Consider the following 14,356-nt stretch of genomic DNA (forward strand, 5'->3'; position numbering starts at 1 on the left):
AGACTACTTAAAAGGACACTTAGACTAAATTCTCATCTTTCTTGGTGCCTTTGCTGAGCTGTCACATACCCCTATTCTGAGTATGGAGTACCGTTAAAATAAATAGGTAATTTAAAAGCAAAAGGCTTTGTGTAGTGGCGCAGAAGAAGCTGTGAATTATTCTTTTAATAGGAAGAAAAAAATGAAATAATAATGCTTTGACCTTACTCCAAGATGTCATACCCAGAAGGAACTGGGAAATGAAATATTTCAGTTTTTATGTGGATAAAACTTTGATTTCAAAATTTAGGATCCTGACTGTGTAAACAAGGTTGGTCTAATTGACCAAGCCTTCTAAATGTTCACTTAGATTAAACATATTTTAACCCAGTTATGACTTTGAGGGACATGAAACTAAAAATGGGAGAACTACTGGGTTTCACATTCTTTCTCTCAGAATGCAAAGTACGTTGAGAAAACACTGTGTTAAGACAAGTCATTGTTTCTCTAGTTACCCAGTGATAAGAGTTAGAACTAGTCAATGAATGCACATTTACTGTCTACTATATGCTGAGCTCTGTGCTAGTTACTAGCACAAACAAAAGGAAACAGTCCCCAACTTTAAGGAATTTGCATTGTACTGGCAAAAACAATATTATACATAAAAGATTGGGATTGAGATTGGATCCATCATTTTAATAGCAAAAGGAACATCAATGCTGGTTAGTTCCTTCTCTGAAATCTATAGTTTTAATGAGTTGCCTAAGAAGACTAAAAGATTAAATAATTTATCAGAGGACGCAGTCCCTCTTGCCTCCAAGATTAGCTCTCTATGCACTACATCATATCTTATGTAATATAAATATATACAAATTAAATACAAGAATTTTTTGAAGAGCAGGAGGAAGACACTAACATCTGGAAGGATCAGAAGAAAAGCTTCATCTAGGCAAATCATGCTTGCTCTGAGGTTAGAAAGAAGCTGGAGATTTTAAGAGATATAAGTGACATGAGCAATGCATTTCTGGTAAAGGCATAGAAATAGAACATAGCCAGAAGTTATGTGAAGAACAGTAAGATAGCCAGTCTGGCTGAATCATAAAGTATATACAGGGGAGTGATGGGCAGTAAGCCTGGAAAGGTAGTTGGAAACAAGTTTTGAAAGATTTTATATGTCAAACAGAGAAAATGTGGCAAAAAGACAAATCACAGATTAGCTAGGAAAATGCCACAGTTTTTTCATGGCATTCCCTGTATAAGTATTTCACAAGGGAGTCCATTTGGATGTCATACTCTTACAATGTTAAATCCAACATATCAAGGAACCAAATAAACTTCCTGATAAAGTTGTCTAAGTAACTTCATTCATTTTCTCATTCTTTATCCAAAATCTGTCCTTATGAATGGGCACTAATTTTAAAAAGACTCTTAATTTGCCATTCTTGTGCAGAATTTTGAAGCAAGTTTCTCTGATGAAGGCCTCATTTCTCACATGTATAAGGAACCAAGTCAAATTAAATTTTTTTTAAAAAAAGCCATTACCCAATTGATAAATGATCAAAAGAGATAAATAGTTTTCAAATGAACTAATAAAGCTATTTATAACCATATGAAAAATGTTCTAGCACATTATTGATTGAAAAAATATAAATTAAAACAATTTTGAGGTACTATCTCATACCTATTAGATTGGGTAATGGGCCCAAAAAGGAAAATGACAAGTGTTTGAGAGAATGTGGGAAAATGAGACACTAATGCATTGTTGGTGAAACTGTGAACTGATTAAACCATTCTGTAGAGCAGTTTGGAAAAATGCTATTCATTTCTAGAGAAAGAACTGATTGTGTCTGAATACAGATTGAAGTATACTTTTTTTACTTTATTTTTCTTGAGGGTTCTTTGAGGGAGGGGAGATGAAATCTATGTTTTCTTTCACAACATGACTTTTATGGAAATGGTTTGCATAACTGTACATGTGCCTTCTTGATGGAGAGATAGTAAAGGAAGAAGGGAGAGAATCTGGAACTCAAAGTTTTAAAAACAAATGTTAAAAATTGTTTTTCAAGTTAATATGAAATAAAATATTAAATAAATGGAGGAAAAACAAAATGACTAAAGTGATTGCACATAATCATGTCTTTTTTTCATTTTTAATATATTTTATTTTTCCCCAATTACATGTTAAAACAATTTTTAGACATTTAAAAAAAAAGTTTTGAGTTTCAAATTTTATTCCTCCCTTCCTTTTCCTTTTTCTTTTCCTGAGATAGTAAGCAATCAGATATAGGTTATACAAATTATATGTCTTTTTTGGATTTTGGATTTAAGTGACAGAGGACTGTAAAAGGTCACCTGCCTCACTTTCCCCTCCAGAACCACCTGGATCCAGTAGCAAGATACAGATTAAGATGACTGGAGGTGACCCTGTATGTAATGAGAAACCAAGCTCTAAAAAAATATTTGTTGAATGACTGAATCACTTCCACATATGCAGAGTGAAATATGCAAAATAATAACAATGTGAGGTTTTTCTGTGCTTTCTTTTAAGTTCTAGTCACAAATCTGCTACTGGCCATTTTCTTTACCTCACTTAAAATTTTAACTCATATTTTTGTCCCATTCCCAATAGTTTTCCCCTCCTAATCTCCCCACAATTTTCTTAAGCATTTAAAGTCAAGTCTAATTTTTCTTTTTTCATTCTCTATTTCCTCCATCCTGAAACAATAGCCAATCAGTCATCAAAGTCCATCATTTTATCCTTTGGAGTACTTCTTAAATCCATCCTCCTTCTACTTTCACCTCACATTTGGATAATTGCAATAAACAACTAACTGGCCACCTGTTCCAATTCTTCCCCAATCCATTCTGCAAACTATTGTCAGATTAATTTTCTAAAAGCACTCCTTTCATCCTGTCCTCCTTCTGCTCCAAAACCTTCAGTGATTAATTCCACATTAATTACAAGATAAAGTCAAAACTCCTTAGGCTAGTATAGAAACGTCACTTTAGGCTGACCTCTAACTTACTTTTCCAAATTTATCTCTCATTATTCCCCAACATCAGTCTTATGCTCCACACATATGACTATTTTGTTCACTGTACCCTCTCCCTAACATATCATGAACAATCCTGCTTCTTTGTCTTTGGTAATTGCTTTTTACTTATTTGAAATGTGTTTCTTATCCTGGTTCTGCCAATCGCTGGCTCTATGACATTTCTGTGGACTTTGTTCTGAGAGAGTTGGACTAAATATTTAAAGTCATTTAGCTCTAAATCTGTGGTCCCATTATCTCCTTCATTTACACAAATTCCATCAGTTCTCACTCAACTTTTCTCCCCATCACCTTCTCTTATTCCTTCTCATTGTCTGAACAAAGTATTTAATAGTTAATTGTATACTATCATGTGATATGATATAACTTTTCATGTCTCTATGTTCTATTTCTCCATCTCAATTGAAAGCTCTTTAGGAACAGGGATAATAAATACATGATGCCAAAAATACTAAATGCTCAGTATATACTTGTTGAATGAACAAATGAGAAAATGACTGAATGACTCAATCTGATACCAGTCATGCTCATGTGAAGAAATGTAACACCATTTCTCAGAAAGATCAAAATCAAAAGAAAGTCTGTAGATAACTGACTTAAATACAGAATTAAATGCAAAGAAAGTTTTTTCTTTTGCAAAAAGATGATAAGGCATTATTATTTTTTAGAAATCCAGGTGCTATGTGCTGATATATACAAAACAATATAAAATAATAATATAAAAATTAATTTAAAACTATATTAAGATAATAACATAGGATGATATATATTAATATAGCAATATAAGGTGATATAATAATATATTAATACAATGATAAATATAATCATTGATATAATACATACAATGAAATAATATAATGAAATATTATATTGTTATAATGATATATTGTTTCTTTCTCAGAACCTGTTTTTACAAGTCAAGAAAATGCCATTTGTATAAGCACTATCAATTTATTTCCATATATACTTTACATATGAAATTTGAGTGAAACAGCATGAGTTCGAGTTAAGAAATTACCAACAAAGTCTTATTTTAGTGATATGGCCAGTGATTATAATTGATGACAGTTTTAGTATTGTAGTAATGAGAACAAGTAAGGTTTCTACCATTTCCCGCTCCTATTTTTGTCATTGGAAGAGATTTGGGTTGTGCCATTTTCTCTTCCTATTAGTCTTTGTCATAAGAATATGGAATCTGAATGTTAATGCCTAATAGGACTTGAGAAAGACCAAGATTTTGTAGCTCTTAGTCTTCAGTGTATAGTAGTATTGACATCTAAGGAAAAGAATTATTCAAAAGATTTCAACCAATTTTACTTTAAAATCATCTGCTCTTACTTAGAATAAGGGTGAGGAAGGGAGAAATACAGTTATCTCCTATAACTTAACTGTAAGTTTCCATGATGAAATTTGAAACTTGGAAATTTTTCAAATACTTTTGAATTTCTTTTAGTTTTTCGTATAACCTGGATACAAAGTGGATCAAATTAATATTCCTCCAATTGCAATGCACAAATCTAAAAATGTACAATAGAATTTGCTATCTTTGCAATTCTAGCACAGTCTTTTAAATATTGAAATAGAGGAATCAGACTGAGAAGATAAAAAAGAATCAAAAATGGAATCAAGAGAAATCTGGGTCTGAATCTTGTCTTTCATACTTACTACCTCATAATTATGGACATTTGACTTGACTTTTCCAAACCTCAGATTCATCACCTACCAATGGACATAATTAAACACGCAGTACCTATTTTACAGAGGAGATGTGAGGATCAATGAAAAAAATCAATTAAAATGTAAAATTATACAAAGAATTCTTATAAATTACACACAGAGAGATAAAAATGTACAGATGTATATCTATATTCCTCTTACCAGTATCTATATATACACATTTTAAAATCTAAAACACTGAATAAATGTAATCTATAATTACAGTAATTATAAGTTAGTTAAATGAGAGAGTAGAAGGAACAGTTCTTACATTCTTTCCTTTCTGGTCTGCTTTTCATATACCTCTCTGTCAAAAGATAAAGTAATTGAGGCAGAGACAGATTTACCTCTTAAGCAGTCAACATAAGTTGTTTTGGGAGTTTTTGGAGAACCTCACTTTCTAAGAGAATATCTTTCTATTTGGATTTTGTGCAGAACATCATTCACGAACTTCAGGTAATTCATGAACATCTTGAGTTATATTTATAATTAAAACATTATTGAGCAAAGTTATTTCTATGTTTCCATTTATCAGGAGGTCTTATATTACTTTGCCAAATAAAGAAGAGATACCTTGTCAGAGGAAACACTTTAAGACTATGTTTTTCTCTAAGTGTCAGATCCTTTAAAAAGAAATCAACAAAGTACCAGAACATCAGGACATTGTATTTTTGACATCTCTTGGTTATTGGTATAAAAGTGAAAATTGGTCTCACAGAAAATTATTTATGAAATGCTGCCAGTTCCTTTGATTCTTCATAAGTATTCTCAAAATACATAGAAACAATTCTTAGAAAGATTTTATAGTGATAAAAATAAGCATAGGAGTTGTCTTCTTTTAGAATTTTCCCTCTTTGAGATACTTGAAAGAATGGGCAAACCCAAGATGGGAAGGATTCATTTACCCAAAATATCCTGCACCTAGGAGAATAGACTTCTAAAGGAAATTATAGCGCTCAAGATTCTGGGATTTGGGGAGAACAATGTTGAAAAGAGGAATGGAAAATTACAATAATCCATCTACAACTTGAAAGGGATTTTCAGCAGTGAAAGATATACCCAAACAAAGATCTTGCAAGATCCTTCAAGCACTGATGGTTTAATGACTGCTTCTCCCCTGAAGTTTATACATCAGATTCTAAACACTTTATTCTCCCATGACTTCTCAAGGTCTCTCTGTAATTCCTTTGAGGATAAGAAGGGTCAGACTGTTGGCTAAAGTCACCAAGCCTCAAGTCCAATGAGGGGGATTTTGAGAGACCTCTATCTAGAACCAGAAAGCATTCATTTATGGCAATCTATTAGATTTGGAAATACTAAATTCAAATGCTCCCAGATTTACCTTGGTGTGAACCAAACACAAGCTAGGAAGAGTATTTTTGAACCTTCAAGATTTCAAAAATGTATATAGTTTAGTCCAATAATTCTTCCTCATTTAAACTCTTAAAGGCTATTTCCATTGCCTCATACTACACAGTACAGTGACTTAGAGAATAAATATGGTGATTCCACTGACATTGATGATAAGAAATCTTTAGAAAAACTTGAACTTCTTTCACTCTTTTGTCTACCTTCTTTTTCTATCTATGGATGTTTTTTGGATGATTTGGCTTGGGGTTACCAATTAAGATGAAGATGTGAATGATACTAGATCTCTCAACAAATAACCCAGTAAAGTTTGAAAAATAGTACCAGATAGAACAAAGATCAAAGATAAATATAAGTAAATTCCTCTACCCAATCTAAAGATGCACAATAAATAGATAAGATGCTTGAAGACACTTAGAATAGGAACATATTGGCAGTTGGTGGGGAAAGAAAAGAGGAAGGCAGCCAACATAACATCTAGGAAATAGGGCCTGAAAGACTTAGAGCTGGTCTCCAAAAATTCACTGTAAAGAAAGAAATAATAGGAAAGGACATCACATTTGGGTCCTGAAGCAAGGGCTGCTATCAGAGTCACCACAGAAGACAAGACCAATTCAGTACCCTGGTAGCCTACATACTACTAGCAGTATTTCAGGAAGCCCGACATCAGCTAAATTTCCAACATCTCATTGAGCTACAGTGGATGTATGATAGTGGAGAAGGAAGTAGAGACCAAGTGAAGGTCAGAGCCCTCATTTGCCTGTTAAAGACATGGAGACAGAAGCCAAGATTTGCAGCACAGGGCTAGACCCAGCCATTCCATCCAAAACCACAGTAACAACAGCCTCCTTTAGGAAAGGTAGCATAGTCAGTCTCCAAAACAAAGAACACAGTAAGGAATTGAGGTCATATATGTGTTTTAACAGAAGAAAACCTCAAATATGGTGAAGAAGTACAATGGAATAAGTAAAGCCCAAGAAATAAAACCAGAAGAGAATAAATGAATATTAAGAACAAGTGAAACCCAAGAAAAAAAGAAAATTTGACCAAAATGACTTACTAAGTTAAAAAAAATTAAATGAGTTTTAAAATGAAATTAAAGATCTGTAGGAAATATTTGTTGTTCAGTTATTTCCAGTTATGTCTTACTCTTTATGACTTCTTTGATGTTTTCTTGGCAAAAGATACTGGAGTGGTTTGTCCTTTCCTTCTTCAGCTCATTTTACAGATAAGAAATGGGACAAACAAGGTTAAGTTCCTTGCCCAGAGTCAAGTGTCTGAGGTCTGATTTGAACTTGGGAAGATGAAGCATTCTATTCATTCACCACTTAGCTGCCTAAAGGAAATTTAGAAAGGTCAATAAAAATATTACTCAAGTAATGAACTTCCTAAAAAAGCAGAAAGGAGTAAACAAAACTCAGTGATGCCATGGGAGACAATAAAGACAATTAGAACAAAGTCAAAAACAGAAAATTTAGAACTATTTCACTTACCTACTCTCAAAAAATAACTGCCCTAGAAAAACAGGTACAATATAAAAAATTCAATCTAAAATCACTTGACTTTGTGAAATCTATGGCAAAACAAAAAAACTTGGATATCATATTTCAAGAAATCATAAAATAAAACGACATAGGGCAAAGAAAAAATATAAAGAATCCATTACTCATAAGTTATGTGATGATAGATACTCTAAAAATAAAAACACCCGGATGTGCTATAGCCAAAACTGAGAACTTCCAGAAAAAAGAATAAAATACTACAAGAATCCAGAAAGAAAACATTCAAATACTATGCTGCAACTACTATTGGAATATAACATTTCAAAAATCAAATAAAAGACTTAAAAATAAGAATAACATGCTGAAGAACTGAATATAATGCTATAAGGGGGAAAAAAGAAGTTTTTAATAAAATAGGAAACTGTCAAACATTCCTGCTGAAAAAATTAGATAAGGTTATATACTTGAAATGCAAACACAAAAGTCAAAAAAAAGACTTATAGAGGTATAGACTTACACAAAATAAAAAAGAGTAAATGAGGAAAACCAAAGGAATTATGTGTATAGTAACATTATTGTTTTAAGAACAATTAGCTAATTAACTAATTGGCCCCAATTTAATTAAATTAATTAGAATGGACCTATGAAGAATCTACATCCAGAGAAGAACTGATAAATAGAAGTATTTATAAAATGATTACACACACACACACACACACACACACACACACATATACACATTAACACACATACACCTACATATTTGTGTTTAATGATAGCCATCTCTTGGGTGGGGTGGATAAGAAAAAAGAAAAATATATATGAAAACTTTTATTTAAAAGGAATAGCAAGTTGTACATATTAGATTTGCACTTTCATGCACAATCATCTTTTTATTCTACTATAGTATGGAAATGCTTCTTTTATTATATAAATCAAAAAATAAATACAATTTTTTTAAAGTTACATGAAAAAACTAAATGTATTTGACCAATTGGAAGAGTCCAAATGATAATGAAGTGCTATGATTCTAACAGGATAAGAGGCAAATGTCCTTACAGAAGTCTTTAAGGGTCTTTAAAGTCTGGGATCTGTTTTGTTATTTTTAAAGAAAAAAAAGAAAGGAAAGAGATAAGCAGATGTAGATATGAGGGGAAAGAGACAGAGACAGAAGAGAAGCAGAGACAGAGGCAGAGAGAAAAAAAGACAGAGACAGAGAGACCGATTCAGGAAATCATATGTAGAAGAAAAAAAAGAAGGTGATTCACATTTTAGGTGGTAGGAAGAATTTCATGGGATGATTAAAAAAACTTGATTCCATTCCTGTGGTCCCATTTATTAACTCATTTTGTCTTGCTTATTTTACTCCTCAAGCAACTCCCATAGCACAGGTAGATGGTGAAGTGGATAGAGTATCTGTAAATAAGAGATTCATTTTCCTGAGTTCAAATCTGGTCTTAGAAACACACTACTGATTCTGGGCAAATCACTTAACACTATTTATCTAAGTCTCCACATATGTAAAATGAGATGAAAAAATAAATGGCATACCATTTCAGTATTTTTTGCTGAGAAAACTCCAAATGGGGCCACAAAGAGGTAGACATGATTGAAATGGTGGAACATCAACTGCCACATGTAGTGCCTTAGAATTTGCATACTTGAATCATTTCATGCTTTATTTCTTAACTGTCAGTTTTGGGGGCTTATTTGTTTTTTTCCCTCATAATCCTTCATTGGTGAAGTAGTGGAAAAGATTCAAAAGAAGTTTTATCCACATAAAATTTGTTTCATTGCCATATACCTTCAGAAAGTACATTAGTTCATGATTCTCTTTAGTTTCTTCTTTTAACCATATATCTATTCTCTTAGTTAAAATAGCCCAACATAAACTGTAAGGCAATACAATTAGTATATGAAATTATTCTTTTAGGATTTCCCTAAATAGTATTGAAAGACCATCTATATATTAAAATCTTTCATAAAATATTTTTATTTTTATTGCCATAACAATAGCAAGGCAAATTGTTTTATTTTATGATAATTCTGAGAGTCAAAATTAAAAGTCTAAAAACTTTTAAGAAACAGTTACCAAAATATATTATTGTATATTTGTATGATAGAATTTTTTCTTCTCTCCACCTCTCCCAAAATAAGAGAAAATGCTTTCCCGACATTTTAAGCATTTCTAATATATGACCAACCCACAATTTTTTTTTGCCTTATTGGTTCAAATCAACCCCACTTTTTCAGAGTACAAAAAATGGAAAAATTTGGAACAATAAGTAACTTTGAAAAAAGGAGGGCAAATCTTATCTAAGTAATAGCTTCCCTGAAAAGTAGAATAGATTAGGTAGAAATCAAGGACTATGAAAAAAAATCAACAAATAAATTTGAATAAATAAAAAATAGAAGATGGTATAAGATACCTGATATCAAAAAAGATCAAGTGTAGATAATTTAAGAATCATATTCCCTTAAACCTATGATATATGTTTTTTTTAAATTCTTGGTATTGTGTTTTAAGAAATATAAAATGAAAAATGCCCAGATCTATTGAACCAGAGAGCAGAGTGAAGACAGGAGACTATGTATCATCTTTTGAAAAGAACTCTAGAAACAAAAGTCCCAAAAATGTCCCAAACAAAATCAAGAATTTCCTTGTCTTCAAGAGTCCAGAAAGCAGCATTTCAAAAACCAAGGAATGATAGTCAGTTTGCCACCAGGCTTAAAAACCAGAAGAGATCTTAGGATATAGTACTCCAAAAGGCAAAAGAAAAAAAGATTTCCAACTGAGAATAACTTAGCCTGAAAAGCTGAATATCCTAGAGGGAGGGAACTGGATTTTAATGGAATAGAGAATTTTCAAACATTTCTGGTGAAAACATCAGTACTAATCTTTTGATATATATATAAGAAACAAGAGAAAAATAGAAAGGTAAAATTTATAGCAATTATATGGGGTAGCATGATGATATTGTACTAATATTCTAAAGGAGAGAAGAAATATATATCTCTTCAGAGTCTTAATGATTTCAAAGAGTATTTGAGGGAGTTAACAACAACAGAGGTCCTAAGGGCATGAAATGGTTCTATCCTAAGAGTTTTAAAAGAGGGGAAAAAAACAGTGCATAAAATGAATACACTAGAATAGAAGGGAGGAGAAAAAGATGTAGAAATTGCTGGTTTTCATAATTAGGGTACATAAAGAAAGTATATTAGAAAGATAGAAGAAGGGGTGTAGGAATGAGCATCAGATGAATCCTACTCTTATTTGAAATGGCTGTCACAAACCCAAATATTTTGGTGCTATTTACATCAAATTCAACATGGGAAAAAAGTGGGGATAGGAAGAAGGTAGTTAATAGGAAGGATGATATTGGGGAGGAAATAGCTAAAAACTTCCTGATCCTGGAGAGGGATTAAAAGGGGAGGAAAAAGAAAGGTAAAGAAAATGTCAAGTGGAGACTGGTTGAACAAATGATGTACATGATTGTAATGTAATGCTATTATGCTATTAATAATGGGGCAAAGAAATAAAAGGGGGAAGGAATAAGATAAGGGGGTTATAAAGGGCATGTAGATTAATGAGAATGGGATAAAGAGGGAACAGCAAATGTATTTGGAAGGCTATATAAGGCTTCTAAATTCACATAGAAACAAAAGGGCAAGGGAAAATGGTAAGGGGAGAGGATAAGGGAGGGATGGTAGATGAGGGTAGGTTAAGTAGTAGGAGAGCAAAGTGGTGGATAGAAGTAAAGCAAAGGAGTCAGGAGGGATTAGAAATAAATGTCGGGAGTACTTATCATGTAAAAAAAAAGCAGGGTTCATAATCACGATCTCAAAGTTAAAGTTAAAATAGATTTAATTAAAACAGAAAAATAAGTAAATATACCATATGTCAACCATATTGGTTAATAATGTTTTAGATTATTTAGAAAAAACTAGATAGTATAAATTAGAATATTGCTGTGGTGTAAGAAATGACCAGTTGGTAGAATTAGAAAAATCTGGAAAGATTTGGATTTATGAAGGAAGATGTTATTCACCTTCAGAGAAACAGAGTCAAACAACATAATATGGGCTTATATAGATGCATATGAATATATAGGTGTATATTTATATGTGTGTGATTACAGATTTCTTGTATTTAAGTTTAAAATAATCAATTAATTAATTTGAAGAAAAGGAATAATTGTGGGAGCAATTTGAGAAAGACTTGTGTGAACTGATGCAGAATTAGGATAATGATTTCTATAATAACAATATTATTATAACGACAAGCTTGAAAGACTTAAAAATTCTGATCAAAACAATGACTAATTACAATTCCGGAAGATTAATATTGAAGCCATCTTTTGAACTCAGGGTTGAGGCTGAAACATTTTTTTGGACATGACTAATATGGAAATTTATTTTGTTAGACTATGCATAATTGTTCCAAAGGTTTTAATTTTCTTGTTCTTTATTAAAAAGTGAGCAATGATTGAATTAATTGTGGTATCTGAGTGTAATGGAATATTATTATTCTATAAATAATAATAAATGAGATGTTTTCAAATAAACTTGGATGGTACAAAATAATATATATTGAAGTAGCAAAGTGAGGAAAATAATTTCTACAAGAACAACAACATTGTAAAGAAAAAAATCTTCAAAAGACTTAAAAGCTTTGATCAATGCAATGACCACTCCTGTCCCCTCTAGAGACAGAGGATCTGTGATGAAGCATATTAATGACTTCTTGACAGGGAAGTGATATACTCAAAATACATCCAAAAAACATATTTGGATGTAGTTACTTCATGGATTTGTTTTGCTTTATGATATTTATTCATTATATTTCTTTTTATTTTTCTTGATATTTTATTAGGCAGAGATGGGTGGGAAAGAGTGTGTGTTCAGCATTAGTGATGACCCAAAAAAGAATTATTGAATTATTTTTTAAAGAAGGAATTTCAGAAGTAAGTACAGAAAAACAGGACAGTTTTGAAAGTAATATGTACATTATTATATACTTTTTAAAAAGAAAGTAATATGAAAAACACTTTCAACTTCACATGATTCCTATTATATAGTCTGCTATATAGTTGAAAATGTTTTTCTTTTTTGATGTCTAAGTTCAAAATGTCTTTTAAAATTAAATAATTAACATGAATTGCTAGGACTGACCTTCAAGATCTCCTTCTAGCTCTAAATTCTATAATCCTAAATGATACAAAACTGTAGAATAATTCAGAAGCAATGACTCCAAATCACATTTATCAAGTACCTCCTATATGGAGATTCCACACTACACACTGACAAAGTGAAAAATTACCTAATCCTTTTTCTTAAGGAGTTTAGAAGTTATGTGGTGAACTTGTCAAAAACCTTCATTGTTAGTTCAAGAGTCTTTTCCCATAAATGCAAGTTCTTATGTTTGGAAAAATTGACTCCATATCTGCTTCTTCATTTTTGGATTACTATTAGAAGCAATCTGGGTTAATCTGTATAATATGGCCTGGAGAAAAGTGGACAGCTAGAAGGCAAATGAAAAAAGACAGTAGTACCTTTACAAACCCCCAAAAGATTCATTGGAAATGATCAAATAAGAAATAGTTTGCCCAAAGGAGGAAAGTAGTAAACAGTATGGACTCACCATGAGCTGGCATTGAAGTGGAACATATAGACTTGTTTGAGTAATCCTCTTGCAATCTAAGTAGACCTTTTGAGAAGAGAGAATTGTGTATCCTGGAGGTAAAACAACAACAACAACAACAACAACAACAACAACAAAAGTTTTCCAAAATTTAGAAGCATTCTAGCTCTGGAAATGAAGAAGTTATCCTCTTTGAACTCATAGTATAATTACTCCATGGTCCAAAGGCCCCAAAATGACATGTTCCCTTCGTAAGAGAAGCAATAAAGTAGGGAGCTGTAGTATAAGAGAAAATAATGAAGGAACCAAGTTAGGAGAAAGAAAAGTGGCAGAATACCTACATAATGAGAGTTACCATTGAAAAGGCAATGGTTCATGGAACTCCTGTGTGCAAGAATGAAGCCCAAGTTTTTTCTCTTAGTTGAGAGTCTCACACAGGATAATGCTAGTCACTTTTTTTTTGCTCACTATCACATCAAATATGAATCCTTGCCTGGCACTTTCCTGTATAAATTAAACTGTTCTGAGATTTAATGCCTCAGTTGATAAGATAGAGCTGGTAACTACAGTTGAGGAGTATCAGAAGCTTAAATCTCCTGGTTCTTCCTAGATGATGACAAATAAGCTACATTATTAGGATTAGTGAGTTTGGAGTCACCAAAGATATATCAGAGAATGAGGTTTTCCAGATACCTGGTGGGGGTGGGGAAATAGCAAAGATAATGAAATGAGTATTTTTGGACAAAGTATTTCTGAGTCCTTTGTTCTAGGAGGAAATCCCTGGTACAATAGTTAGTCCAAAAAAAAAAAAAAAAAACATAAGGAACTAATGAAACTGGTTGGTGAGTAGATTAGAGTATAAAAATAATCAAAACTTGAATCAGTCTTTTCCCAGTAGAAGAACAAATATGAACTGTGACATAACCAGCACAAAATTTCCCTTTTGGTAAGAAGTCAAAACTCTGCCATGTTGTGGTGTCAAATTAGGAGCCAAAAAAAAGTAACATAAACAATGGAGACAATATAGCAATATGATTATAATTTATAGCAATATGATTATAATTCTGAGGCAAATGGCCTTATATCTAATCTTTTAG

The 14,356-nt window shown here is 32.0% G+C and overlaps 1 protein-coding gene across 14 annotated transcripts in view; it reads right to left on the bottom strand.

Moving 5' to 3' along the window:
* The window catches only part of LOC127559433 (uncharacterized), a 164,396-nt gene that overhangs the window by 76,559 nt on the left and 73,481 nt on the right, over positions 1 to 14,356 (bottom strand). For 10 of the 14 annotated variants that reach the window (XM_051993303.1, XM_051993296.1, XM_051993312.1 and 7 more), the window contains one exon: positions 13,260 to 13,325. The exons of the other annotated variants lie outside the window; for them this stretch is intronic. In XM_051993303.1, the coding sequence (XP_051849263.1) occupies positions 13,260 to 13,325 (66 nt within the window). The remainder of the gene's footprint in view (positions 1 to 13,259; positions 13,326 to 14,356) is intronic. 14 annotated transcript variants of the gene reach the window in all.

The sequence above is a fragment of the Antechinus flavipes genome, chromosome 1 (genome assembly GCF_016432865.1).
Source record: "Antechinus flavipes isolate AdamAnt ecotype Samford, QLD, Australia chromosome 1, AdamAnt_v2, whole genome shotgun sequence".
Taxonomy (NCBI): Eukaryota; Metazoa; Chordata; class Mammalia; order Dasyuromorphia; family Dasyuridae; genus Antechinus; species Antechinus flavipes.